The sequence below is a fragment of the Schistocerca serialis genome, chromosome 1 (assembly GCF_023864345.2).
Source record: "Schistocerca serialis cubense isolate TAMUIC-IGC-003099 chromosome 1, iqSchSeri2.2, whole genome shotgun sequence".
NCBI classification, from domain to species: domain Eukaryota; kingdom Metazoa; phylum Arthropoda; class Insecta; order Orthoptera; family Acrididae; genus Schistocerca; species Schistocerca serialis.
The window spans coordinates 1,177,969,359-1,177,994,920 of record NC_064638.1 but is presented as its reverse complement, the minus strand read 5'-3'; the positions used below and the strand labels follow the sequence as shown (position 1 = coordinate 1,177,994,920).

General features: G+C 46.2%; 1 protein-coding gene across 1 annotated transcript in view; it reads left to right on the top strand.

The window, feature by feature from the left end:
• LOC126456450 (uncharacterized) overlaps nucleotides 1-25,562 on the top strand; it is a 91,666-nt gene that overhangs the window by 41,829 nt on the left and 24,275 nt on the right. The window contains exons 3-8 of the mRNA XM_050092203.1: nucleotides 1,309-1,704; nucleotides 7,230-7,778; nucleotides 10,490-10,705; nucleotides 14,793-14,987; nucleotides 17,460-17,720; nucleotides 23,651-24,019. Of these exons, the coding sequence (XP_049948160.1) occupies nucleotides 1,309-1,704; nucleotides 7,230-7,778; nucleotides 10,490-10,705; nucleotides 14,793-14,987; nucleotides 17,460-17,720; nucleotides 23,651-24,019 (1,986 nt within the window). The remainder of the gene's footprint in view (nucleotides 1-1,308; nucleotides 1,705-7,229; nucleotides 7,779-10,489; nucleotides 10,706-14,792; nucleotides 14,988-17,459; nucleotides 17,721-23,650; nucleotides 24,020-25,562) is intronic.

Here is a 25,562-nt window from a genome sequence, read left to right as displayed (position 1 = left end):
GAAAGATTCGGCGGTTCGGTCGCAACTTCCTATCTGTCATCTCCCTAGTTTCCCCACCTAACAGACCCCTATCTCTTTAACCAAACCCCTCAACCTCTAAGGAACACATTCTCTCCTTCCACAGTAATTCTTATCCAGTGTAGGTCCCTCAGATGTTAAGTTAAGTGCAGTGCTTTGGTGCCTTTCTAATAGAAGAAAGCCACCTCATTGTAAATGTGTTTTTTAAATTGTATATACTTCTGGTCCTTTTAGCTGTCTGTCATTAGTTTTTGTAATTTAAAACGTAAACGGTCCTCATATCTTTATTTTTCTATAATCTTTGTTATCTCTTAATGAACGTTCTTCACTGAAGAGTGGAGTACTGAGCTGCTGACAACCCCGCCCCCCTCATATGGGGCGTGGAGGATGAAATAACAATGAAGAAAGAAAGACTGGTCTTCTGAGGACGCGGAATAATTGTCACACCTCAATATTACTGAGCGTTTGTGGCCTACTTTGGGGAGAATTGTGCGTGATCGCTATCCACCTCTATCATTGTTACCTGGAGTTGTCATTATTTTGCGGGAAGAATGGTAGACGATGTTGTGTTGGCAGAAGAGCCAACACCGTGTTACGAGAGGAGGCCGAAATGCACGCGTTTTAGCTCACGCATGCTGGCGTGAGGGGGGGAAGAACTATAGTGACGTGAGCTCTGGAACATGACAAGGAATTAGAATTCAGAAAGCGGACATAATTAGTTTGATAACTTTAATCCATTAACGATGAACGTCGCTCTTGACGGTACATGATTCACAATATTATATGTTCTGAAAACATTCGTAGTAACTGAATATGGCGCCTTGCTAGGTCGTAGCAAATGACGTAGCTGAAGGCTATGCTAAACTGTCGTCTCTGCAAATGAGAGCGTATGTAGTCAGTGAACCATCGATAGCAAAGTCGGCTGTACAACTGGGGCGAGTGCTAGGAAGTCTCTCTAGACTAGACCTGCCGTGTGGCGACGCTCGGTCTGCAATCACTGATAGTGGCGACACGCGGGTCCGACGTATACTAACATACCGCCGCCGATTTAAAGGCTACCACCTAGGAAGTGTGGTGTCTGGCAGTGACACCACACACGATTCCCCGGAAAAGCATGCAGGACCTGTACCTATTCATTCCGAGACGGCTGGAAGCTGTTTGGGATGCCAACGACTTTCGTCCACCGTATTAGGCATGACAATGTGTTTGTGGTGTTTCCATATTTTTATCCACCCCTCTGTTGATGTCGTCTTTGACCCTGCTGATAGACCGCCCTGCTCTGCCTTCCAGGCGGTGCTGGCGCTGTGGCTGCCGGCGGCGCCGGCTCGCCAGTACGCCGTCAGCGACGACGCGGCTGCCTCGCAGGACGACGACGCTCCGTCTCCGGCACGCCCCGACTACTCGCGCTACTTTGCTTCCGCCGCGGCGCCTGGCCTGGCCGTACTGGCGCCCGCAGACCCACAGCAAAAGGACGCCGCCGCCGACTCGGCGGGCTTCGTGCGGCCGCTGGACTTCTCGGCGCTGTTCGCCGCCGCCTCCGACGCCGCCCCCGGCTCTGCCTCGCTGCTGCAGCTGCAGCCGCAGGGACTGGGACTCGCCAGCCCCGGCGCCCACATCTTCGGCCTCCAGGATGCCACCGGCGCCGCCTCCAACAGCAACGGCACCGCCGGCTTCACCAGCGACCAGGTGCGCCACACTTCGTCCTTTAAGGGTGGTAGGACGTCAAACGGGCCGACTTGGAGCAGGAGAGGCATCTCAGGACATTTTAATTTCCACTGTCTATACTTTTAGAAATAAATTCATAAAACATTGGCAGCATCACCAGGCAGGATTCAGGATTCACACCCATTGCAGTGGACGTTCTAAAACAACAAAATAAATTTTTTTTTAATTTGAGAAATTTCATCATTTTTTCACTTACTAATGGCTGCATTTGTTGCTATAGGTACACTTTTCTTCATAAGTAAGAGAAATTCTTCGATGAATTTTGCACAGGTGTATGAAACTCTAGAATTTATTTAATTTATGAAAAAAAACGAATGAACTGTTATATTGTAAACTTCATGTTTAGAAAAAACACAAATTTAATAGTTAATTACCTCAATTTTTACCACAGTTTTTAACAGATTTGGAAAATTCTAGAATTTCATACACCTTTAAGAATGGTTTGTATGCTGCGCAAAATTAATCGAAGAATCTCTCTTGCTTATGAAGAAAAGTGTACCTATAGAAACAAATGCTGCCATTAGTAAGTGAAAAAAATGATGAAATTTCACATGTAAAGAAAATTATTACGTTATGTTTTCGAACTTCCACTGCTATGAGTGTGAATTCTGAATCCTTCCTGGTCATGCTGACATAGTTTTATGAATTTATTTGTAAAAGGGTAAACAGTGGAAATTAAAATGTCCTGTGGTGCCTCTCCTGCTCCAAGTCGGTCCGCTTGACGTCCTACCCCCGTTAACACTTTGTCTTTCACTCAGTAATACGAGCTGAGGAAAATAAACTGAGTCGGGAAATATTTCGTGAACCTTAAGACAGATTACCCACCTTACGTCATCCGCACGTAGGCCAAATAACGTAATTAGGTCGCCTGTCTTAAGACTGAAAACCGAACAGAAGAAAATCGAAGCATTTGAAATGTGGTGCCACAGACGAATGTTGAAAATTGAGTGGATTGATAAGGAAGGGAATGAAGAAGGGACAGGATGATAGGACATCTGTTAAGACATCAGGGAATGACTTCCATGGTACTATACGGAGCTATAGAGAGCAAAAACTGAAGTGGAAGACATAGATTGGAATACATCAAGCAAATAATTGAGGCCTTAGGTTGCAAGTGCTACTCTGAGATGAAGAGGTTCGCACAGGAGAGGAAGTCGTGGCGGGTCGCATCAAACCCGTCAGAAGACTGATGAAAAAAAAAAGTCCTTACTGCTCATGAGATATTTTCAGAGACAGTTTAACACTGAGCAAAAGGAAACCCCGTGATTTTCCCAGTTGCGACGCACAAGTGTGAAATTTAGCTTTAAGGTGCCTACAACCCTCCTCTGTAATGGTGCAAAAGCGTGGAACCCCGTTACGTCGTCCCCGTGCTTGTCGATGCTGCATACAGCAAAGTGTCAACACATTCAAGTGAACACGATGCGTGGGGTCCTACAGTTGGTTACTTGAATAATGATAATCGTCACCAACCGGAGTATTCTAATCCAACGACGTTTATTCACAACCTGCTATCAGTTTCGACACCAAAAAGCGTCATCTTCAGGCCCCTGCATATGGAAACATATGCAGGTAGTAAAGTACCAGAGTACAGACAACAAATATCACAGGTTGTGAGCAAAACGAGGATAAATCATGGCATAAAATTACGTAATAAAAATGAACTATTGTTTTCCATACAAAACAAAATTCAGCATCTGATTTAATTGCTTAATTTGTTTAATCCAGTACTCTCATACTCCAATGACGTAATGTGCCTGAGGGAAGCGCACCCGTACAACGAATTATAACAGAAAACAATGTTACCAACATTAGTAGTTTTATGTCCAGTTCATTTTCTGGAATTAGTAGAAACATTGGTGACTTATTTCGTTATTTCTTTTGGGATAGTGCATTTAGGTTCAAATGGCTCTGAGCACTATGGGACTCAACTGCTAAGGTCATTAGTCCCCTAGAACTTAGAACTAGTTAAACCTAACTAACCTAAGGACATCACACACATCCATGCCCGAGGCAGGATTCGAACCTGCGACCGTAGCGGTCTCGCGGTTCCAGACTGCAGCGCCAGATCCGCGCGGCCACTTCGGCCGATAGTGCATTTAGGGTCTTTTGCTCATACAAATTATACATCGGCTATGCCAGTGTGGTCATGGACCTTAGGGATATGACTGGGTTGCTGTACAGTCACATGCACTTGTTTATATTTATTTGTGACTTCAACACTTTTCGTGTACTAGGTTTAAGGCCATGTTTTACTTTGTTTCTATATTAGAGCATATGTATATATACATATATATATATATATATATATATATATATATATATATATATATATGTATATGTATATTAATAGAGCATATGTTATTGCTTCGGTGTGTTTGCATTATCCAATGAACATTTGTTCATTAGGTTTCTGTTCCATGTCTTTACTTCAGTCATTTGATGTTACATTATTAGTTTCTTTCTCTTTTTTTACCATCCATATTTGTAGGTGTTCCAGTTAGGGGTATTCATGACTCTGACTGCTTTGCTGGTGTAATTCGTTGTATGTGTAGGTTCCTCTTGGGTACATTACATCACTGGAGTACGTGATCAGCAAAGTAGTTATAAGTTTTATTGTAATCAAATAGGAAACATAGAAGAACATCATTATTCGACATATTCTTTTTGCGTTTCAACGCACTTGGTCCATCGTTGTACAAGTTTCCTGATGCCCTCATAAAAGAAGGTTCTCGGTTGAGCTGCGAGCCAAGAATGCACCGCTTCTTTCACTGCTTCGTCCGAGGCACATCGACGGCCCCTTAATGCCTGTTTGAATGGACCAAAGAAGTGATAGTCAGAAACGGCAAGATCGGGACTATATGGACGATGATCCAAATCTGAGTTTCTGGAGCGTTTCAGCAGTGTGCGAAAGGGCATTGTCGTGCAACAACAGAACACTTTTGACAGCAACCCTCGGCGTTTGCTTCGAATTGCAGGCTTCACCTCGTCAGTAAGCATTTCACTGTAACTTACACTGTTTATTGTTGTGCCCCTTTCCCGATAATGTTCCCGCACTGGACCTTGTGCGCCCCCCCCCCCCCCCCCGCAATAAAAAAACGTAAGCATCAGTTTTCTGCGGACGGTTTGGTCTTGAACTTTTTCTTGCACGGCGAATTTGGATATTTCCATTCCATACTCTGCCGTTTACCCTCCGGCTCGTAATGATGGATCCATGTTTCGTCACCAGTAATGATCATGTCTAAGAAGTTGTCCCCTTCGCGACCATAGCGATCCAAATGTTATTTGTAGATGTCCAAGCGCGTTTGTTTATGCAACTGAAAACGGTTCAAATGGCTCTGAGCACTATGCGACTTAACTTCTGAGGTCATCAGTCGCCTAGAACTTAGAACTAATTAAAACTAACTAACCTAAGGACATCACACACATCCATGCCCGAGGCAGGATTCGAACCTGCGACCGTAGCGGTCACTCGGTTCCAGACTGTAGCGCCTAGAACCGCACGACCACTCCGGCCGGCTATGCAACTGAGTGAGTTGTTTTGGGAACCATCTTGCACAAACTTTATGAAACCCAAGTCTGTTGTGAATGATTTACTAGGCAGAACCGTGACTAATTAGCACACGATGTGCCATTTCGTCAGTAGTTAATCGTCTTTCTAAGAGAATCATTGCACGTGAACGCTCAATAGCTTGTTTATTTGTGGTGGTAAACGGTCGTCCGGCTCCTTCAACGAGAGTGACACTTGTGCGACCATTTCGGAATTTTTCAATTCGTTCGTAGACACTTCGCTGTGGCAAAACACTGTTCCCGTACTGTACCGAAAGTCTTCGATGAATATCGGTCCTGATACACCCTCTGACCACATAAACGGATCACTGAACGTTGCTCTTCTTTGGTGCAAATAGACAGTAGAGCAGCCATGATTAACACCATGGCAGCGATAACGAAACTATACTAGCAGCTTGAAAATTGCAAAGATATAACAAGAAATAAACAAAGCATGCGTCATCAACGTAAAACGACAGTACTACCATAATAAACAAAAATATAACTAAATTGCGGATAATAATGCAGTTACCATCGTAATTTAAATTTTTTTATGGATAACATTAGTATATTTTTATTATATAATTTTCTGATGTGGTTTATCCCCATATGTATCACCAACTGCGGTTTTGGTTGTATGCACTCTCATTGTTTACTGTCAGATTTTGTGCATTTGCACATACTGGGACCTGAAGATGACGCTTTTTGGGGCCAAAACTGGTAACATGTTTTGAACAATGGACGTTGGATTACACTATAGCTGTTGGTTTCAATAATCATTATTCAAGTACTTCACGCCTCGCTACTGTCCCACTGTCCTTGATGGATTACTGGAGACTTACAGTTAAGTGGCGATACACTGCTGTCGTAATGCCAGGTTGCAGACATGCGGAGTTTGAGGATTGTCGAAGGAGTTTCCCACCCACAGGCGCCTAGGAATCAGAAAAGGTTGTTTCTCAACATAGCTACATTTTTAAAGCGCAAAACAAAAGTGTGTGGGTGTCACCATGGGTGTTGCCGAACTGAATCTTATTGGGAGAGCGGGGAGGGGGGGGGGTTGATGTTTTATTCATGCATGTGGCAATGTCACACTCCTCCACGATCACACCACTGAATGGTACAAACAAAGAGTGCTGAAAAGGCATAAACAAATTTTTGCTGTCAGTTGGTTTTATACAGTCCCTAGTGGCACGACCCTGTATTCCAGAACAAAAATTGCGGTAGTACTACACTCCAAACGGGTGGGGACATATTCAGTGAGGTTGCAACCGCATGATGTTCTTAGAGAAGGGCTGTACTTGAGTTCCTTTCAAGTGTAGTGCAGCATTCAATTAAAGCTGCTTGACCTGCTGTAGTAATCTGTAACTGATGGGCCATTTGGGACCGAACGACCACCGTGTCACCCTCCGTTAATGGCGCCATTGGATGCGGTGTTGAGGAGGGTCGGGCCAGCACACAGCTCTCAGGTATGTTGTCACTTTTCTTGATCTTGGAGTCGTTACTTCTCACGCAAGTAGCTCCCCAGTTGGCATCACAATGTTGAGTGCGCCCCCCGTTCCAGTCCTTCCAACTAGCACAAGTCCTCGGCAGTACTGGGAATCGAATAGGCGTCCTCCACATACCAAAATAATTCAAATGGCTCTGAGCACTATGGGACATAACTTCTGAGGTCATCAGTCCCCTAGAACTTAGAACGACTTAAACCTAACTAACCTAAGGACATCACACACATCCATGCCCGAGGCAGGATTCGAACCTGCGACCGTAGCGGTCACGCGGTTCCAAACTGAAGCGCTTAGAACCGCACGGACTCACCGGCCGGCTTCCACATACCAGTCAGATAGGCTGACCGCTGAGCTACGGAGTGCTGTTTATATTTTGGTGTACAGCGTGACCGACAACTGAAGAGGTAAGAGGTGCGTTTTTGGTGCGGTGTGCAGGTCCGCTTCCCGTCGCTGTTCGACGCTGCGGGCTCCGCTTCGGAGGCGGGCTTCCGCCCTCAGGACTTCCTAGCGTCAGCAGCCGCCCCCGGGGGCGGCGCGCAGCCTCTGGCCGCCGCCTCGCCCTCGCAGGACGCGTACTCGCCGTCGCTGGCTAAGCTGCAGCGCGACTACAGCCTGCGGCCCACGCACTACGACGCCGCCATCCGCGCCGCTGCCGCCGCGTCCGCCCCCGCCTCGGCCCCTGCCGCCGCTCCCGCCACGGGCTCTGTGCCGCGGCCGGCGGCGCTGCTGCTGGAAGAGCGGCCCAAGCCGTACACCGGCTACCGCGCCGCCCCCGCCTCCTCCGGCGCGGCGGCCGCCGCCTCCGGTGACGCGGCCGGAACGGGCCTGCGCGCCGCCGCCGTCGAGCTGCTGCCCGGAGCTCCGGTCGCCTTAGCCCAGACCCGCCCCAGGCCGTACGTGGGATACCGCGCCGCCCCCGAGGTGGAAGGCATCGTCGCTGCAGCCCCGTCTGGCAACTACTACAGACCCGCCCAAGCCACCAAGGTGAGGCTAATTCTACGTCCACAACTACAAAAGGTGATTCAGCTGCTCCTACCGATCGGTTTTATGCAACCTGCAACGCCTCTAAAAAGAACGCGTAATATTTTCATATTCCCTGGGCCTTTTTTGTAGAGAATACATTTAAATTTTGTACTGGAGGCCATGGTTTTCGAGTTATTAAAGAAAAAAGCCTTTGAAGGCCACTTTTGTACTTTTTTATTAAATTATTCGAAAACTATGGCCTCTAGCGGAAACATATGCCAGTACAAAATTTGACTACATTAAATTTCCTATAAAAAGATCCTGTTCATATTTTTCTGTAGGAGTAACAGTTTGGGCGTAGCGAGCGACAGAGCATGAAAATCTTGCCCCTGGTGTTTGCAGGCGTTGATGGTTGCATAAATCCCAGAGATAGGGGCAACTCAATGAACTTACATGTACAGGGTGATTTAGCAAGTCAAGGTTTCAAATTTACTAACTCGTACCATGTTCAGAAGAACGGAAAAACTGGTAGAACGGGACTCAGCGAATATTAGTTTGGGTTTCAGAAAAATGTAGAGATATGCGAGGTAATAGTCACTCTATGATCTATGAAGATACGTTAAGGAAAGGCAGAGCTATGTTCGTAAGCGTTTCTAAGTTTAGAGAATACTTTTAACAATGTTGACTGGATATTCGAATATCTGAAAATTTCGGGGATAAAATACAAGTAGCGAAAGGTCGTTTACACCTTGTACGGAAACCAGACTGCAGTTACAAGAATCGAAGGACATGAAAGAGAAGATGTACTTCAGGAAGGACTGAGTCAAAATGGTTCAAATGGCTCTGAGCACTATGGGACTTAACATCTGAGGTCAACAGTCCTCTAGAACTTAGAACTACTTAAACCTACTGTAACCTAACTAACCTAAGGACATCACACACATCCATGCCCGAGGCAGGATTCGAACCTGCGACCGTAGCGGTCGCGCGGTTCCAGACTGAAGCGCCTAGAACCGCTCGGCCACACCGACAGGCGGAGTGAGTCAGGGTTGTAACCTACCTCTGGTGTTATTCAGTCTCAACATTGAGCAAGCAGTATAGGGAATTGAAGTAGAAATCTGGGAAGGAAATTAACGTTCAGGGAGAAGAAATAAACGTTTTGGCGAAATGGTTAGCGTCTTGAAAAGAGGTATAAGATAAACATCAACAATAGTAAAATCTATTTAATATTAATATTTATCTTTTATATAATTTTATGTAATTTATTATGTGAATGTTTAATATCTACAGCTCATGAACTGTCCATGTTGCATTGTTAACTCTCTGTGAACGTCTGGTTAGGTGTAAAGAGATGGGCCGAGAGCCCTTATCTTGCCAGGTAAAATAAATGCATAAATAAATGCACAGGGCGAATCAGGGTTCTACTGACAATCTGTCAGTAGTTGTTCACGAATACTTTCTAAGAATTTTGGTATCAGGGATCCATGGTCTCTGGCGGCTCTTTACTGAGTAGTAAAGCAATTATGGTTTATTTAGTTTGTTACTCAAACTCCTTTGTTTCAGTGAAGATTTTTCAGAACAGCAAAACGCATATAATATATAATGGCCAGAACGTAAAACTGAATGCAAAGCTGAAGGCAACGAATTTACTCTTTGAACCACAGTGGTTTCTGCCGCAAGCCAACTTTTTATTCATTTTGCTTAGAAGTACCAATACCTCTAGGATGAAACAGTAACTTCGGTGGTTTCAAGCTAAAGACTCTGGTATTTCAAAACAAAATCAATGGAATGATGGATTGCCGCAGAAACTACTGGGGCTCAAAGGGCTGACGAGGACATTCCTGTCGTCCACAACATGTGCCCTGAGCAAACGGAAAAAAGACACGCAGCGCACACAGCTGACATTTGCACTGTTGTGCACTATTTTCAGTGCAGTGTAGATAGAAAACTAACTGGGGCACGAAATCAAACGAAACGCAGCAAGTTTGTATCGTGCAACAAGAGACCGAGGGTCCCTTTTATCAAAAGTACTCAGAAAGTATCCCTTAGCAACCTCTTAAAGAGTTTTTCGGTGGAGTTCTGGTTCAACCCGTCTAAATGTTATTCGCCTGGAAGGTTCACATTCTCGTTCTGAATGCCTTCGAAGATTCTTCTAGCATACGTATGAAGTCAGGAAGCCTTACGTCTTGTAAACAGAACAGCAGCTTGAAAAAATACACTATCGCATTACATTTCAGCTTTCGTGCTGCCAGTCATTAAGATCTCCCTGGCGCAAGGCAGGGGTCAATTTTGTTAGGCAAGGCCTCCAAGGTTTAGCCCTCCCCGTAGGACGAAAGTGATCCTAATCCTGCATAGTGCACGACTGTGGTGTTGAGACCAACTAGCACATACTTCTCTTCTCGTTAATTCGAAGTGTATAAACAAAAAGGAATTACAGTACTGGGGCCAGAAGCGTCATATTTTCGTGTCGCATTACTGTATCGAATACGCATTTAAGACTAGAAAAACGTTTGAAGTTGCGTTCCTTATGCTGTGTTGTTCGCTAAAACAGTATAACATATAAAATAAGACAGAAATAACGAACAAGAAGCAACTGTAAACACTCGTCTGCTAACGTTTTGGGGGAACCAAGATGGCGGCAGGCCACGCCCACTGGCTTCAAAACAACTTACAGCGTAGGTCTGTAGCGCCATCTCCACTTATTCTACCACCATGTTTTTTGTTTTTTGCAGCGGGAGCAGCCGCAGTACTACAGCGGCAGCAGCTACGAGGCTGCGCGCGCCCCTGGCGGCGACCCGGCGGACTACGAGGGCCTGGCCAGCTTCAAAGCGTCCATCGTGCCCTACCAGAAGCCGTCCAAGGCGGAGGCGGAGGCCAGCGAGCCGCGCCCCGGCAAGTCCTCCTACCCCGGCACGCCCACCGCCGGCTACAACGGAAAGTACCTCAAGGTGCGTCCCCCACAACCCTCTAAAAGTACGAAACTGTCGTGTGATAAATGGCTGCTGACCCACTCTTTCAAACTCTTGACCCAAACAGGATGTAAACCCCTCGGGCGCCTGATGTCGGTCAATTCACCTTATTTCCTCCATCCTATTTACGCGATACGTGGTCAACAATCCCTTCCCCCCTTTCTCTACTCGCTCTGGACATTTACTTACACTACTGACCACTGGACAAATATATTATACTAGAACTGACATGTGATTACATTTTCACGCAATTTGGGTGCATAGATCCTGAGAATTCAGTACCCAGAACAACCACCTCTGGCCGTAATAACGGCCTTGATACGCCTGGGCATTAAATCAAACAGAGCTTGGATGGCGTGTACAGGTACAGCTGCCCATGCAGCTTCAACACGATGCCACAGTTCATCAAGAGTAGTGACTGGAGTATTGTGACGAGCCAGTTGCTCGGCCACCATTGACCAGACGTTTTCAGTTGGTGAGAGATCTGGAGAATGTGTTGGCCAGGGCAGCGATCTAACATTTTTTGTATCCAGAAAGGCCCGTACAGGACCTGCAACATGCGGTCGTGCATTATCCTGCTGAAATGTGGGGTTTCGCAGGGATCGAATGAAGGGTAGAGCCACGGGTCGTAACACATCTGAAATGTAACGTCCACTGTTCAAAGTGTCGTCACTGCGAACAAGATGTGACCGAGACGTGTACCCAATGGCACCCCATACCATCACGCCGTGTGATACACCAGTATGGTGATGACGAATACACGCTTCCAATGTTCGTTCACCGCGATGTCGCCAAATACGGTTGCGACCATCATGATGCTTTAAACAGAACCTGGATTCATCCGAAAAATGACGTTTTGCCATTCGTGCACCCAGGTTCGTCGTTGAGTACAACATCGGAGGCGCTCCTGTCTGTGATGCAGTGTCAAGGGTAACCGCAGCCATGGTCTCCGAGCTGATAGTCCATCCTCGTCGTCAATCTTGTTGTGTCTAGGAAGCCTGCATACTCGGTTCGCTAGACAAACAATCAAACAAGTCGTATTAATAAGTTTTATTACAATTAGTCAAATATAATACTAACTCTGGCAGTTACACAGATGTGTCGCAAGCAAAGGGCGACCTACGAAATAATTTCTTTGCAGTGACTTCTGATCTCTAACTGACGAAAATCTTTCCTGAACTGCTACCGAAGTGCCTAACGTTGACGCTGCTATCCAAATCGCTATTCTTGAAGCTGCTGTCGAACTGGGCCTTCACCCGTCGGTCGCGGCGCTTATGTCCACACAGGGGCCGCAGCTGTCGCGTTGTCGTCTTGGAAGGAGGTACGGTCAGCGTGCGATTGGCTGACTTCTTCTCATAGCTATCTCTTCCCTTTTCTTCCCGAACGGTGTGCCTGCGCTTGACTTTACGCCGTAACATATGGTGCGTGGCGGAACGTACCTTGTACCACTAATAGCCATTTTCTTTCTCGTTCCACACGTAGTTAGCATTCAGAAGTGTTCCAGAGCTCACACATGGCTATTGAGGAGGTCAAGTACAGTCTAACCATCAGAGTCTTCTGCATGAGATGGATAGAAACATTTCAGAATATTGATATGGAAATAATGATGTCGAGTAGGCCTGTCATAGGCAGTACTGCGAAGATGAGCCCCAGCAGAGTCAGGAAACAGCGGCGCCAAACCTGAATCTCGTTGGCTGAAAGGTGGCAGCTGCACAGAGCTCACGAAATCTGGGATCCTCGCTTTCCAATTACGGAAGTATTCACTCGAAAGTCAGAGTTATGGGTTATCTAAGGAATGAGCTGTAAGAAGTATTAAAATCGGCGATATTGTATGCAGAGTGAATCTGTCGCTCTGGCGCGGAGTGTGGCTTATCTTGAAACTTCCTGGCAGATTAAAACTGTATGCCTGGCTGGGAACACAGAACCCTCCCATTCGCGGAAAGAACATTGCTACAAACGTCAGGGTTATGCTACACTATGTGATCAAAAGTATCCGGACACTTGGCTGAAAATGACCTACAAGTTCGTGGCGTCCTCCATCGGTAATGCAGGAATTCAGTATCGTGTTGGCCCATCATTAGCCTTGATGACAGCTTCCACTCTCGCTGGCATACGTTCAACCGGGTGCTGGAAGGTTTATTGCGGAATGGCAGTCCATTATTCACGGAATGCTGCACTGAGGAGAGGTATCGATGTCGGTCGGTGAGGCCTGGCACGAGGTCGGCGTTCCAAAACATCCCGAAGGTGTTCTATAAGATTCAGGTCAAGACTCTGTGCAGGTCAGTCCATTGCAAGGATGTTATTCTCGTGTAACCACTCCACCACAGGCCGTGCATTATGAACAGGTGATCGATTGTGTTGAAAGATGCAATCGCCATCCCCGAATTGCTCTTCAACAGTGGGAAGCACGAAGGTGCTTAAAACATCACTGTAGGCCTGTGCTATAATAGTGTCACGCAGAACAACAACGGGTTGAAAAACACGACCACACCATAACACCACCTCCTCCAAATTTTACTGTTGGTACTACACACGCTGGCAGATGACGTTCACCGGACATTCGCCACACCCACAACCTGCCATCGGATCGCCACATTGTGTACCGTGATTCGTCACTCCACACAACATTTTCCCACTGTTCAATCGTCCTATGTTTACGCTCCTTAGACCAATCGACTCGTCGTTTGGCATTTATAGGCGTGATGTGAGGCTTATGAGCAGCGGCTCGACCATGAAATCCAAGTTTTCTCACCTCCCGCCTAACTGTTATAGTACATGCAATAGATCCTGCTGCAGATTGGAATATCTGTGTGATGGTCTGGATAGATGTCTGCCTATTACACATTACGACCCTCTTCAACTGTCGGTGGTCTCAGTCAACAGATGAGGTCAGACTGTACGCTTTTGCGCAGTACGTGTCCCTTCACGTTTCCACTTCACTGCCACACTGGAAACAGTTGACCAAGGGATGTTTAGGACTGTGGAAACCTTGCGTACACACGTATGACACAAGTGACACCCAATCACCTGACAACGTTCGAAGTCCGCGGAACGCCCCATTCTGCTCTCTCAAATGACTATCGAGGTCGCTGAAATGTAATACCTGGCAGTAGGTGGCAGCACAATGCACCTAATGTGAAAAACGTGTGTTTTTGGGGGTGTCCGGATACTTTTAATCATATAGTGTATGTTCCTCTGTGTCTAAGCATATGTTTCATTGTAACTGATGCTGAACTTTGCTTTGTCAATTATAAGATTTAATCTGATGATGAAGGTAGTCGATAGGTCATAATAAACAATGAAAAAGTACATGGCGTAGAAAATCAAAGTGCCTCGGAAAAATATCTCATGCACCTTAAAATAGGCAACTTAACTAACACGTGTGCTCCTGGTGCAGATGTAAGTCGGTTTGCCTGTCTTAAGGAAAGTGAGATACTTCCCAGGCCACTTTTATTTGGCTCACAATGATTTATGCTATCTACGCCACTTTATTAGCAAAACTTGATAATAACTGTAGACTCATTTAGGTAACTTATTTGCTAAGACAGCCTTTCTTGCTACGCACCGTTCGCAAATGTAAGATGGATGGGTAGGGGTGGGGGTGAGGAGGGGATGATAGTGATACCAGCAGCATCCTCCAACAAACAGCAAAAGGTAGCTCGTGGAGTACAGATGTAAATTTAGAGGAGTATTTCTATGTAGGCATTCAGGAGGTTATTACATGAAATTCAATTTCAATGGTGCTAGGGTGGATAGTGGGCTTCAATTGTTGGATTTTATGATATGAGGAATTTGTAGGTGGGTGGATGAAAGAAGGGGGAACAGAATTTCGATTGAGATAAGGGAGAGTCAGGTTGGGTTAGAGAACTCTGCTCTTCAAGAAGTACCCCAAGATTAGTCCCGTGGAGTTTACTTAGCAGTGCTCCGAAGTGATCTCTGTCTCAGTCCCTTTACTCACAGCGATGGTTTGCCCGGATGGCTAGGAGATAGAAGCCATTTATGCTGGGTATCTGAAGAGACTTTTTTTTAGAATCAACAGCTTCATAAATACTGGTCTCTTTTACAGCCAGAGAAAGCTGACGCCGGGCGCTACCACGACGACGGCTACGAGACGGCGGCCGCAGCGGCTGACAAGGCGGTCGGTGGCTACAAGGGCAGCAACTACAAGGAGGCCGCGTACGAAGAGGTGGCGGCTGTGGCCAAGGAGGGCAAAGCGGCCGCCGGCGGCGGCTCCGGCGAGGGCGGCAAGAAGTGCAAGAGGGTAAGTGGAGTACTGCTGCGCGGCTTGAGGTCCATCCCGGGCAGGATTCACGGAGGAAATCGAGAAAGTTCTTAGAAGAGCAGCACGTTTTGTATAACTGAGAAACAGGGAAGAGGGTGTCACGGACATACACTGAAGAGCGGAAAAAACTGGTACACCTGCCTAATATCGCTTAGGGCCCCCGCGAGCACGCAGAAGTGCCACAACGCGACGTAACATGGACTCGACTAAAGTCTGATGTATTGCTGGAGGGAATTGATACCATAAATCATGCGGGACTGTCCATAATACTTGAGAGTACGAGGGGATGGAGATCTCTTCTGAACAGTACGTTGCAAGGCATCCCGGATATGCTCAATAATGTTCATGTCTGGGGAGTTTGGTGGCCAGCGGAAGACCAACAGTGTGATTGAATTGAAGATTTCCTGGATAACAGAACGCAGCATGTCATTCTCAATGGAGAGCAGTCTTCTGAAGTAAGAGTGATTTCGGGTGTGCCACAGGAGAGTGTCGTAGGACCGTTGCTATTCACAATATATATATATATATATATATATATATATATATATATATATATATAAATGACGTTGTGGATAACATTGGAAGTTCACTGAGGCTTTCTGCGGATGATGCTATAGTATATCGAGAGATTGTAACAATGGAAAATTGTACTGAAATGCAGGAGGATCTGCTACGAATTGACGCATGGTGCAGGGAATGACAATTGAATCTCAAAGTAGACAAGTGTAATGTGCTGCGAATACATAGAGAAAAAGATCCTTTATACAATATAGCAGGTCAGCAACTGGAAGCAGTTAATTCTATAAATTATCTGGGAGTGGGCATTAGGAGTGATTTAAAATGGAATGATCGTCGGTAAAGTAGATGCCAGACAGATTCATTGGTAGAATCCTAAGGAAATGCAATTCGAAAACAAAGGAAGTAGGTTACAGTACACTTGTTCGCCCACTGCTTGAATATTGCTCACCAGTGTGAGATCCGTACCAGATATGGTTGATAGAAGAGATAGAGAAGATCCAACGGAGAGCAGCGCGCATCGTTACAGGATCATTTAATAATCGCGAAAGCGTTACGAAGATAATAGATAAACTCCAGTGGAAGACTCTGTAGGAGAGACGTTCAGTAGCTCGGTACGGGCTTTTGTTGAAGTTTCCGGAACATACCTTCATCGAGGAGTCAAGCGGTACATCTTGCGAAGAGACCATGAGGATAAAATCAGAGAGATTAGAGCCCACACAGAGGCATATCGACAATCTTTCTTTCCACGAACAATACGAGACTGGAATAGAAGGTAGAATCGATAGAGGTACTCAAAGTACCCTCCGCCACACACCGCCGGGTGGCTTGCGGAGTATGGATGCAGATGTAGATGTAGAAGTGTTTCATCTCAGAAAAGTGTTCCTGGAGCCACTAGCAGTTCTGGGCGTGTGGGGGGAAAAGCCGAAGTCCGTCGGAATGCACAATGGACATGAATGGCTGCAGGTGATCAGACAGGAGGCTTACGTACGTGTCACCTGTCACAGTCGTATCTAAACGTATCAGGGATCCCATATCACACTGACCGCACGCACCGCACACCATTACAGAGCTTCCACCAGCCTGAACGTCTCCTGCTGACATGCAGGGTCCGCTGATTCCTGGGGCTGTCTCCATACCTTTACACGTCCATTCGCTCGATACAATTTGAAATGAGACTGGTCCGACCAGGCGACATGTTTACAGACATCAACAGTCCAATGACGGACCCAGGCGAGGCGTAATGCTTTATTTCGTCCAGTCATCAAGGATACAAGAGTGGGCCTTCGGCTTTAAAAGCCCATCTCGATTATGTTTCGTTGAATGGTTCGCACGCTGACACTTGTTGACGGCCCAGCATTGAAATCTGCAGCAATTTGAGGTAGGGTTGCACTTGTATCACGTTGAACGATTCTCTTCAGTCGTTCTTGGTCCCGTTCTTACAGGATCTTTTTCAAGCCGCAGCGATGGCGGATATTTGATGTTTCACCAGATTCCTGATATTCACGATACACTCGTGAAATGGTCGCACGTGAAAATCCACACTTCATTGTTGCCTCGGAGATGCTGTGTCCCATCGCTCGTGTGCAACTATAACACCACTTTCAAACTCACTTAAATCTTGAAAATTTCCCATTGTAGCAGCAGTGACCGGTCTAACAATTGCGCCAGACACTTGTCTTACATAGGTGTTGCCGACCGCAGCGCCGTGTTCTGCCTGTTCGCATACCTCTGTATTTGATTACGCATGCCTATACCAGTTTTTCTGGCGCCTCAGTTGTATGTATCTAGCACAGTTGCCTAGAAATAAGTATTTCTAATCGGTGAAAGACTTTATACTTAGTCTGCACTATTATTTGCCAAATGCATGGATTGTATAGCGACTCCTGTGTGACGGTAAGTGCCACAAACTGAAGTACTGTGCTGTGCCGGTAGGTGGAGAAGAAGGTGACGGCGGACGACGTGGCGAGCGGCCGCTTCCGGCGGCAGGCGATGACGTGCTTCGTGTGCGAGGACCCGGCCACCGGCGGCAACTACGAGGAGTGCTCGTACGGCGCGGAGCCCAAGCAGGAGGCCTACTTCGTGGGCAGCTCGCGCTCCTTCAAGGCCAAGCCCACCGAGACGTCGCTGCGCTACCGCCGCGATCTCGACCCGGAGCTCGCCGCCATGGAGACCGAGGCTCGCGTCTACCGGCAGGTACGGCCACTGGTCAGGTTCGAACCTTCCATTAGACCTCTAGTGGATCCGCCTAGAGTCGAACTAAAGACAGCAAATAGAGTGCAGAAATATTAAATTCCTCATTTAAATATGTATTTAGATATGAGGTTACACAGAACTTTTCATTATTGTGTATATAGGATGTAACTCATCTGGTTTTGCAGACGTTGAGGACTTCTAGTGGGGACCAACACGGTTAGGTTTAGCGTAGAAACTCATGACTGGAAAAGTATCGTTTCCCCGCTACACGCAAAATACCACAACACAATCTGCCTTCTGATCTGACTCTTCATCTAGTGATATGGGTCCACTTAGATTTGGGGCTCCATTTGATGATCACCGACACCAGCGCAAATACGATACCTTTGTACTATTTTCCGGTAAACGCGATCACCAATCCCTGGTCCTTCAGCAACGGCCACAGCCATAACGCGCGCCATTAGTTCTTCCTCGGATGCCAAAGGAGTCCCGTAAATCAAGGATTTTATGTGACCCTACATGTATTAGTCTGTTGGGTTCAAATCGAGCAAGCCAAGCAGCCAGACTACCACGACCTATCCAGTGTTGCCAAAATCTTTAGTCCAGGTGACCTCGTAACGCACGTGAAAAACTCTCTGGGCGGATGATAAACTCAACGGCACGTAAACAAACCTGTAGTGGGCTTGGGAAATCAGGTTGATCGGTGAATGACTAATATAATACCCTAGTCACTGGCGCCGAAAATGCGAGAGATCTGAATGGATATTGTGGTTTTATGCGTGTAGCAGAGAAACCGCATATTTCCGTACATGAGGTCCTTTGCTAAGCTTCAACGTGTTGGTCACCATTGCGACTCCTTAAAGACTGAAGGGAATTCAGTTGCACCTTATACCTTGCGCGGAAAATATTTTTCCCTCCTAAAATACTGTAGCTATAAACTTAATTATTGACACACATGTAATTTATTCTATACCTTTATCTCTCTAAAAGTTACAACTCACTGTGTGGTCCATTATTTACGAGACACTGTCTTCAACGAACAGGTACGTTTATTACAACTTTCCTCAAGAACTCAGCGGTAACGCCGCTTACGAATTCACGGATCTTATTCTGAAGGTCACCAAGAGTTGGTGGTTTGCTGCGATACACTTTTTCCTTTACATTGCGCCACAAGAAACTAAATCGCATTAGCTGACGTCTGGGACCCTCACTGGCCATTTTGTGGGACATCAGCGACCGATCCAGCGTCCTGCGAAGATTTCATCAAATAGGTCGTAATGAGAGGGAGCTCCATTCTGCATAAGTAAAGCTTCATGTGGCTCGTTCCATTTGGAAATTGTAGGTTATACAAACTTTTATGACATTTCCAGGTGTCTTTCAGAGTTCATAGCGTCTGTCAAGGGATAGGGCTCAATAAAGAGGGCAGAAGTGAGCCCGCACCACACTGTCACTTCCGGCTTGCCTGCATTTTTTTCGGCGATATCTTTGTAGTCACCTTCTACCCAATAACGGCTGTCATGATGATTAGCGGACCTTCGCTACATGAAACACAGCTTCATCACAACACAGAATTTTTTCACACAGGTGTGTATGAACTTCACACCATGCGTGCATCATTTCGCCGGCCGGAGTGGCCGTGCGGTTCTAGGCGCTACAGTCTGGAACCGGGCTACCGCTACGGTCGCAGGTTCGAATCCTGCGTCGGGCATGGACGTGTGTGATGTCCTTAGATTAGTTAGGTTAGTTCTAAGTTCTAGGCGACTGATGACCTCAGAAGTTAAGTCGCATAGTGCTCAGAGCCATTTGTAACATTTTTTGCATCATTTCACAAAATTCGAACGCCTATGGCATTCATCTGCGTAAAACATTTGGCGATAATGACGCTTCGACGGTCTTACATGTAGCTCTTTGCGGAGGATTACACACACAAAATTTCAAGTGTAATGCCACTCTGTCTTGCAGCCTGCGTTGTTGATTTTAAAGGGCTTCGCTCGCACATTTCGCTTACTGTGGCCATATATCCTCTGGTCACCATTGTCTCTTAATGACCACACTTCCGGTACTCATTAATTTCCTGCGATAACTTTCAAGTATTCAAATCTCGCTGCAAGTTTGGCTCATTGTTCCATGGTTAATCGTCCTGGCATCTCTGTGACTTCAAAGGGGCATCAAACGCTTCACAGGATGTGAAAAAAGTGAAGAAAAACGACATACTTTAGTCTATAAAACAAGGTACCTTTCATTTTTATCTACACATAACATCACTAGAAAAATAAAATTCAAAATAGGGAGTTAAAAAAAATGGTTCAAATGGCTCTGAGCACTATGCTGAGGTCATGAGTCCCCTAGAACTTAGAACTACTTAAACCTAACTAACCTAAGGACATCAAACACATCCATGCCCGAGGCAGGATTCGAACCTGCGACCGTAGCGGTTTCTCGGTTCCAGACTGTAGCGCCTAGAACCGCTCGGCCACCACGCCCGGAAAAATAGGGAGTTACTTTCTGGCCACTCTGTAGATCACTACACTTTGTTTATACAGGTGGACTCTAACAGTTCCGCACCAGTTGAGGGAGTAGATAGGAAATCCCAAATACAACCACTTGGAACATGAACTTATGGTCCTGGAAGTAATCTAGAGCCAGTGAATACTTTGGAATATCGGAAAGTGCACTAGCATATTCAAGCCTTGTCAATTTGGCACTGTCAATGCTTTCATATCTTCTTAGTTCAGTAATGCAGCTTTCGTTTTACGCTGAACAGTAAGCTCCAGCATTATACTCGTTTAGATGAAACTGAAAGCAATAACCCGAAACCGGGATACAGCCGAAACCGGTCGTGTTTTGAAGAAAGAGTCCCCAAAAGTGATTGGTAACGCATTTGCTTCTAGATTATCCTTTAAAGGGTTCTGGAGTTCAACAGCATCCATTATGGATAAAATCAGTTTACAGTTTTTACCCACTATGCGCTACGGTTTCTTCCAGTAGCATTGAAGACAGGCTGATTGACTATTCGTATTACAGGCTTCTAGAAGTTGTAGAACGGATAAAGTTTTGATAATGAACCCATGTCCAGAAACGTACCGCACAGCACACAGGTCACTGACTCCTCTCTGTGCTTACCATAAAGTGAGAGATTTATAAGTGATCCGATCTTCAATTTTACATCCAAACGGTACGTTTCCGGACATGGATTCTTCACCAAAACTTTATCTAAGTGCCCTCTAAAACTCCTAGAAGCCTGTATCACGAAATGTGAAACATTCTGCGTATTTCCTGACATATAAAAACTTTTCTTGTCATTCTGTATGCTATGCTATGTCGCCATTTCAAATGCACAACATATCGGCCTCCGGAAAGACTACTCCACGACTAGTACTGTTATTACTTTCAGGTTTGTTTGTAAATAGCTTTTCTGCTACTAGTCACGATTTCATTTTATTCATATTTCACGCGACGCGTTTCGGGAAATGATTCCCATTTTCCAGTATGTTTCCTCTTTATACTATGCTCTTTTTACGTAATGTTTTTGATGTGTGAGGTTCTCCTCTGTTTTTTTGCCTTTACTTCAATGTGTTAAAAATGCATGATTTTTTAGTTACTTACCGACTTTTATATGTAGTTAGTGGCGAAATTTGGAAGAACTTGTACTTACAGTTTTCTTATGGTCCATTTGTGTAGAATTTGTGCAGAGTCTCACGCATGTCAAACATCACACACAATTTACAATGCACAGTACGCATCGAGAATAATTTATAGAAACAAACAGTTCCAAAGATGGTTTTAGATGTAGTTGACAGAGATAATGGTACACGTCTTCCACTGAGTATGGTACGTAACTGTTTGTTTATGTAAGTTATTCTCGATGCACTCTGTGCAATGAAAATTCTGTGTGTTGTTTAATATGTGTCAGATTCTGCACAAATGGGCCATAAGAAAACTGTAAGTACAAGTTCTTCCAAATTTCGCCACTAACTACATATAAAAATCGATAACTATCCAAAAATGGCATAAAATGACACAGAATAAAGAGAAAATGGAGTGTTTATTTAGTGGCTGATGAGTGCTGTATTTTGCTCGTGTCGAGATGTTTTGACTGCTTTAGCAACGTCTGTTCTAGACCTATTACTCCATGCAGCTGCATCTAACACCGACCCCTTAACACTCCCTTATTAGATTGGTGTAGATATTCAGCCTTGCAACTCTTGTGATTTTCTCTGGGTCCAGTTAAACTGTGGCCTGTTCTTCCTCGCATAGAACTTCTTTCTTCCGTGCAGATTTCTATAAATGAAGTGGATATAAAACAAAACACTGTTTCTCTACTTAAATAAAGTGTAGATTGGGTCCAATTAATTCTGTATATTGTCACAAACTTTCACAAAAAGTTACGCGTTACATGGGAACCGACTAATATTACTGTCTCAAAGACCTCTCGTTAACATTCTATCTGTGAATGGTAAATAACAACAGTCGGTTATATACATCATATTCCTCTTTCTTGGTGCCGGATATCTTTCTTAGTAACAGAGCTCCTTCGTTCCTCCTTGCTGCAAGGAGATTACAAATGCTTTCCAGCAGGTAGGCTCCGCACCTGTTGAGTAATGCTTTCCCATAGTATGTGGCCCGATATTTACAAAATAATTGCGATCGCGCACATCTTTACTTTGAGCTCTACATTTGACGTACGTGATACATACCCTTCCATGACTGGCATAGATCACTACAAAAACACACTTGCAAATGGGAATCATTTCCCGAAACGCGTCGCGTAAAATATAAATAAAAAACCATTGTTTTCACACTCGCAGGCTTTCACAGAACCATTTATAATTGAGGCAAACAGATTATTATTACTGATAGCATGACAATTATTGAACTACATGAAGAAAAACGTAAATTAGTTACAAACTACGCCGTAGCCACACTTTATTCAACATGTAAACGTCACTACAGATTCGGATTTAGGTTACATGTTCTATATGCTTGTCATCATTGGCGATGATGCGGCGCAGACGAATAGTGAAATTCTGTATGATCTGTTAAAAAAAAAGTGTGTGAAATCTTATGGGTCTTAACTGCTAAGGTCATCAGTCCCTAAGCTTACACACTACTTAACCTAAATTATCCTAAGAACAAACACATACACCCATGCCCGAGGGAGGACTCGAACCTCCGCCAGGACCAGCCGCACAGTCCATGACTGCAGCGCCTTAGACCGCACGGCGACCCATTAAAGCGTCGTCACATTGATGCTATTGATCACCTCCTGAATGGCTGTTTTCAATCCAGCAGTGGTTTTGGGGTTATTCCTGTACACTTGTCTTTAATACAGCCCCACAAAAAGGAGTCGTATGTGTTCAGATCCGCAGAATATGGCGGATAATCGAGGCCCGTGCCAGTGGCCTCTGGGTAACCCAGAGCCAGAATGCGGACCACAGTGCTCCTCCAGGGCATCGAACACTCTCTTGCTTCGATGGAGTCGAGGTCCGTCTTGCATGAACCACATCAGGATCACTTTGAACAATAGGGATGAAATCATCTTCCAAAACCTTCGCGTACCATTCAGTAGTCACCGTGCCGTCAAGGAGTATCTCACAGATTATTCAGCGACTAGACACTGGCAATCACACAGTTGAGTGTGAAGAGACTTCTTGATCACGAAATGCGGATTATCAGTCCCCCAGATGCGCCAATTTTGCTTATTAACGAACCCACCCAAATGAAAATGGGCTTCGTCGCTAGGCCAAACTGAGGTGCGTGCGCATGCACACACTAATTTCCATCATGCCCCGCGGCCGACCGTGCAGTTCGAACGTCCTAACGCAAACTGTTCAGAAGTTATGGCGATTTTATTTCATGTGGTTGAATAATTGTCACCCTGTAGTGCGGCTACTGTGCCCTTTGCTGACCGCACTCGCTCGCTTCCGCAGGCACCGTCCGACTACGAGCGCGAGCTGGACGCGTTCCTCAAGTCTGACACGTCTTCGGGCTACGCCTTCCGTCCGAGCAGCAGCGGCTACGGCCCTTCGGAGCGGCTGTCGGCCGCCGCCGACAACGCCAACTGCCAGAAGGTGGTGAAGGACTCGATGACGTGCCAGGTGTGCAAGGACCCCAAGACGGGCGGCTCGTCCGAGCAGTGCTCGTACTCGACCAAGCCGGAGTCGAACAACTACTTCGTGGAGAAGCAGTCCTCGTACAGCAGCGGCAGCAAGCAGCCCACGCGCTCCACCAGCTCCAGCTACGACAGCCGCGGCGGAGCCAGCGAGCGCCGGGACGCCAAGCTGCCCGGCAAGGACCTCGTGAGTACCCCGACGCTCCTGCGGGCAGCACGCCAGACAACTTGCTACAGGCCACGCCGCGAAGTCGTCCTCTTGGCTGTTACACTCACAATAGCAGGCATTAAGCAATCCGGTGGATTTAGTCTGTGTCCAGTCTAGAATTGACGGGTTGGGCTTTCCTCTCCTGTGTTAGTTCTTCATTTCATACTAGCGCCTACAGATTCACTCATGTTCAGAATAGACAGAATACCTTGAACGATTAGAGATAGGACGTTCATATTCGAAGGACATGTACATTAGCATGCTCTGCAGAAATGAGTAGCATTTCAGTCACCTCAGTTCAACATGTGTCCTGTTGCCCAGTAGGTGCAGGGTCTGCCGTGGGCCCTGATAACTTGTTCCGTGTGTGAGACGGCATCGACGCATGAGGCGTGAATGGCGTCCTGTGGTATAGCCATCCATGCTGCTTTCACCTGGTGATTGGCATTGGCTCAGACCACTGCACCCGTCTCTTCACTGTATCCAAGTCTGGCGATCTGGCGGGCCAGGGAAAAAGGTTGTCATCCTGTGACACCATGAAGGCACATGTTCGCACAGTAACATGTAGTCGTGCATTGTCCTGCTGAAAAATGGCGTCTGGGGTGTTGTGCAGAAAGGGCATGACTACGGGTCGCAGGATGTAATTCTCGTAGGTCACACTGGTCACAGTGCCATGGCACCAGCTGTGGTTTGTAGTTGTACACAGTAGCACCCCACAGCGTAAGGCCTTGAGTGGGCGTTGTATATCAATGTGATGCCACTCCCCCTGTCCGTGGCGAACCAAAATACGGCCAACATTTTCAAACAAACGGAACCTGGATTCGTCCCAAAACACCGTCTGATGCCACGCCTGTCCCCAATGACGTCGTTCCATACACCGTTGCCGTCTAGCATGTTTCTACATATTCGTCATCATAGGTAGGCAGAGAAGTGGACGACGCGCACGTAACCTATGCCATAGTAAACAGCGACGGACTGTCATCCCTGATAGTGAACGATGTGTTACACTGTTCCACAGCTGCACCAGAGCCGAAGAGGACGCAGATCTGTCCTGCAATGCCATTCGAATTAGGTGTCGATCATCTCGGAAGGGGAGGGGGGGGGGGGGGGGGAGGGCTGGTCTGCTTGGTATGACCTGACCCATCTCGTCGGCCTTCCTTCAACGATTCAGCACACAACCGTTGTTGCACTGCCGAAACATTTCGCCTCCACACGAATTACCCGGATGCATTCATCAGATTCTCTCATTCCCATAATGAACCCTCTTTCAAACCCATTGATTTGACGGCACGGTTCGCGCATACGTCTGCAAGGCATGCTACACGTCTGCTCAAGTCATTCCGATCCATTACGTTCGGTTTATAGCGACAAAGAGAGCCGCAGGCACATTTTTCCGGGAGGTTATGTTCGCCGCGATATCGATGTTGACCGACGTGGTCCAAATGCTAATTATTTCTGCAGAACATAATAATTTACGTGTCTTGGGAATACGAAAGTTCTAGATCTAGTCGTTCAAGGTGTTCTG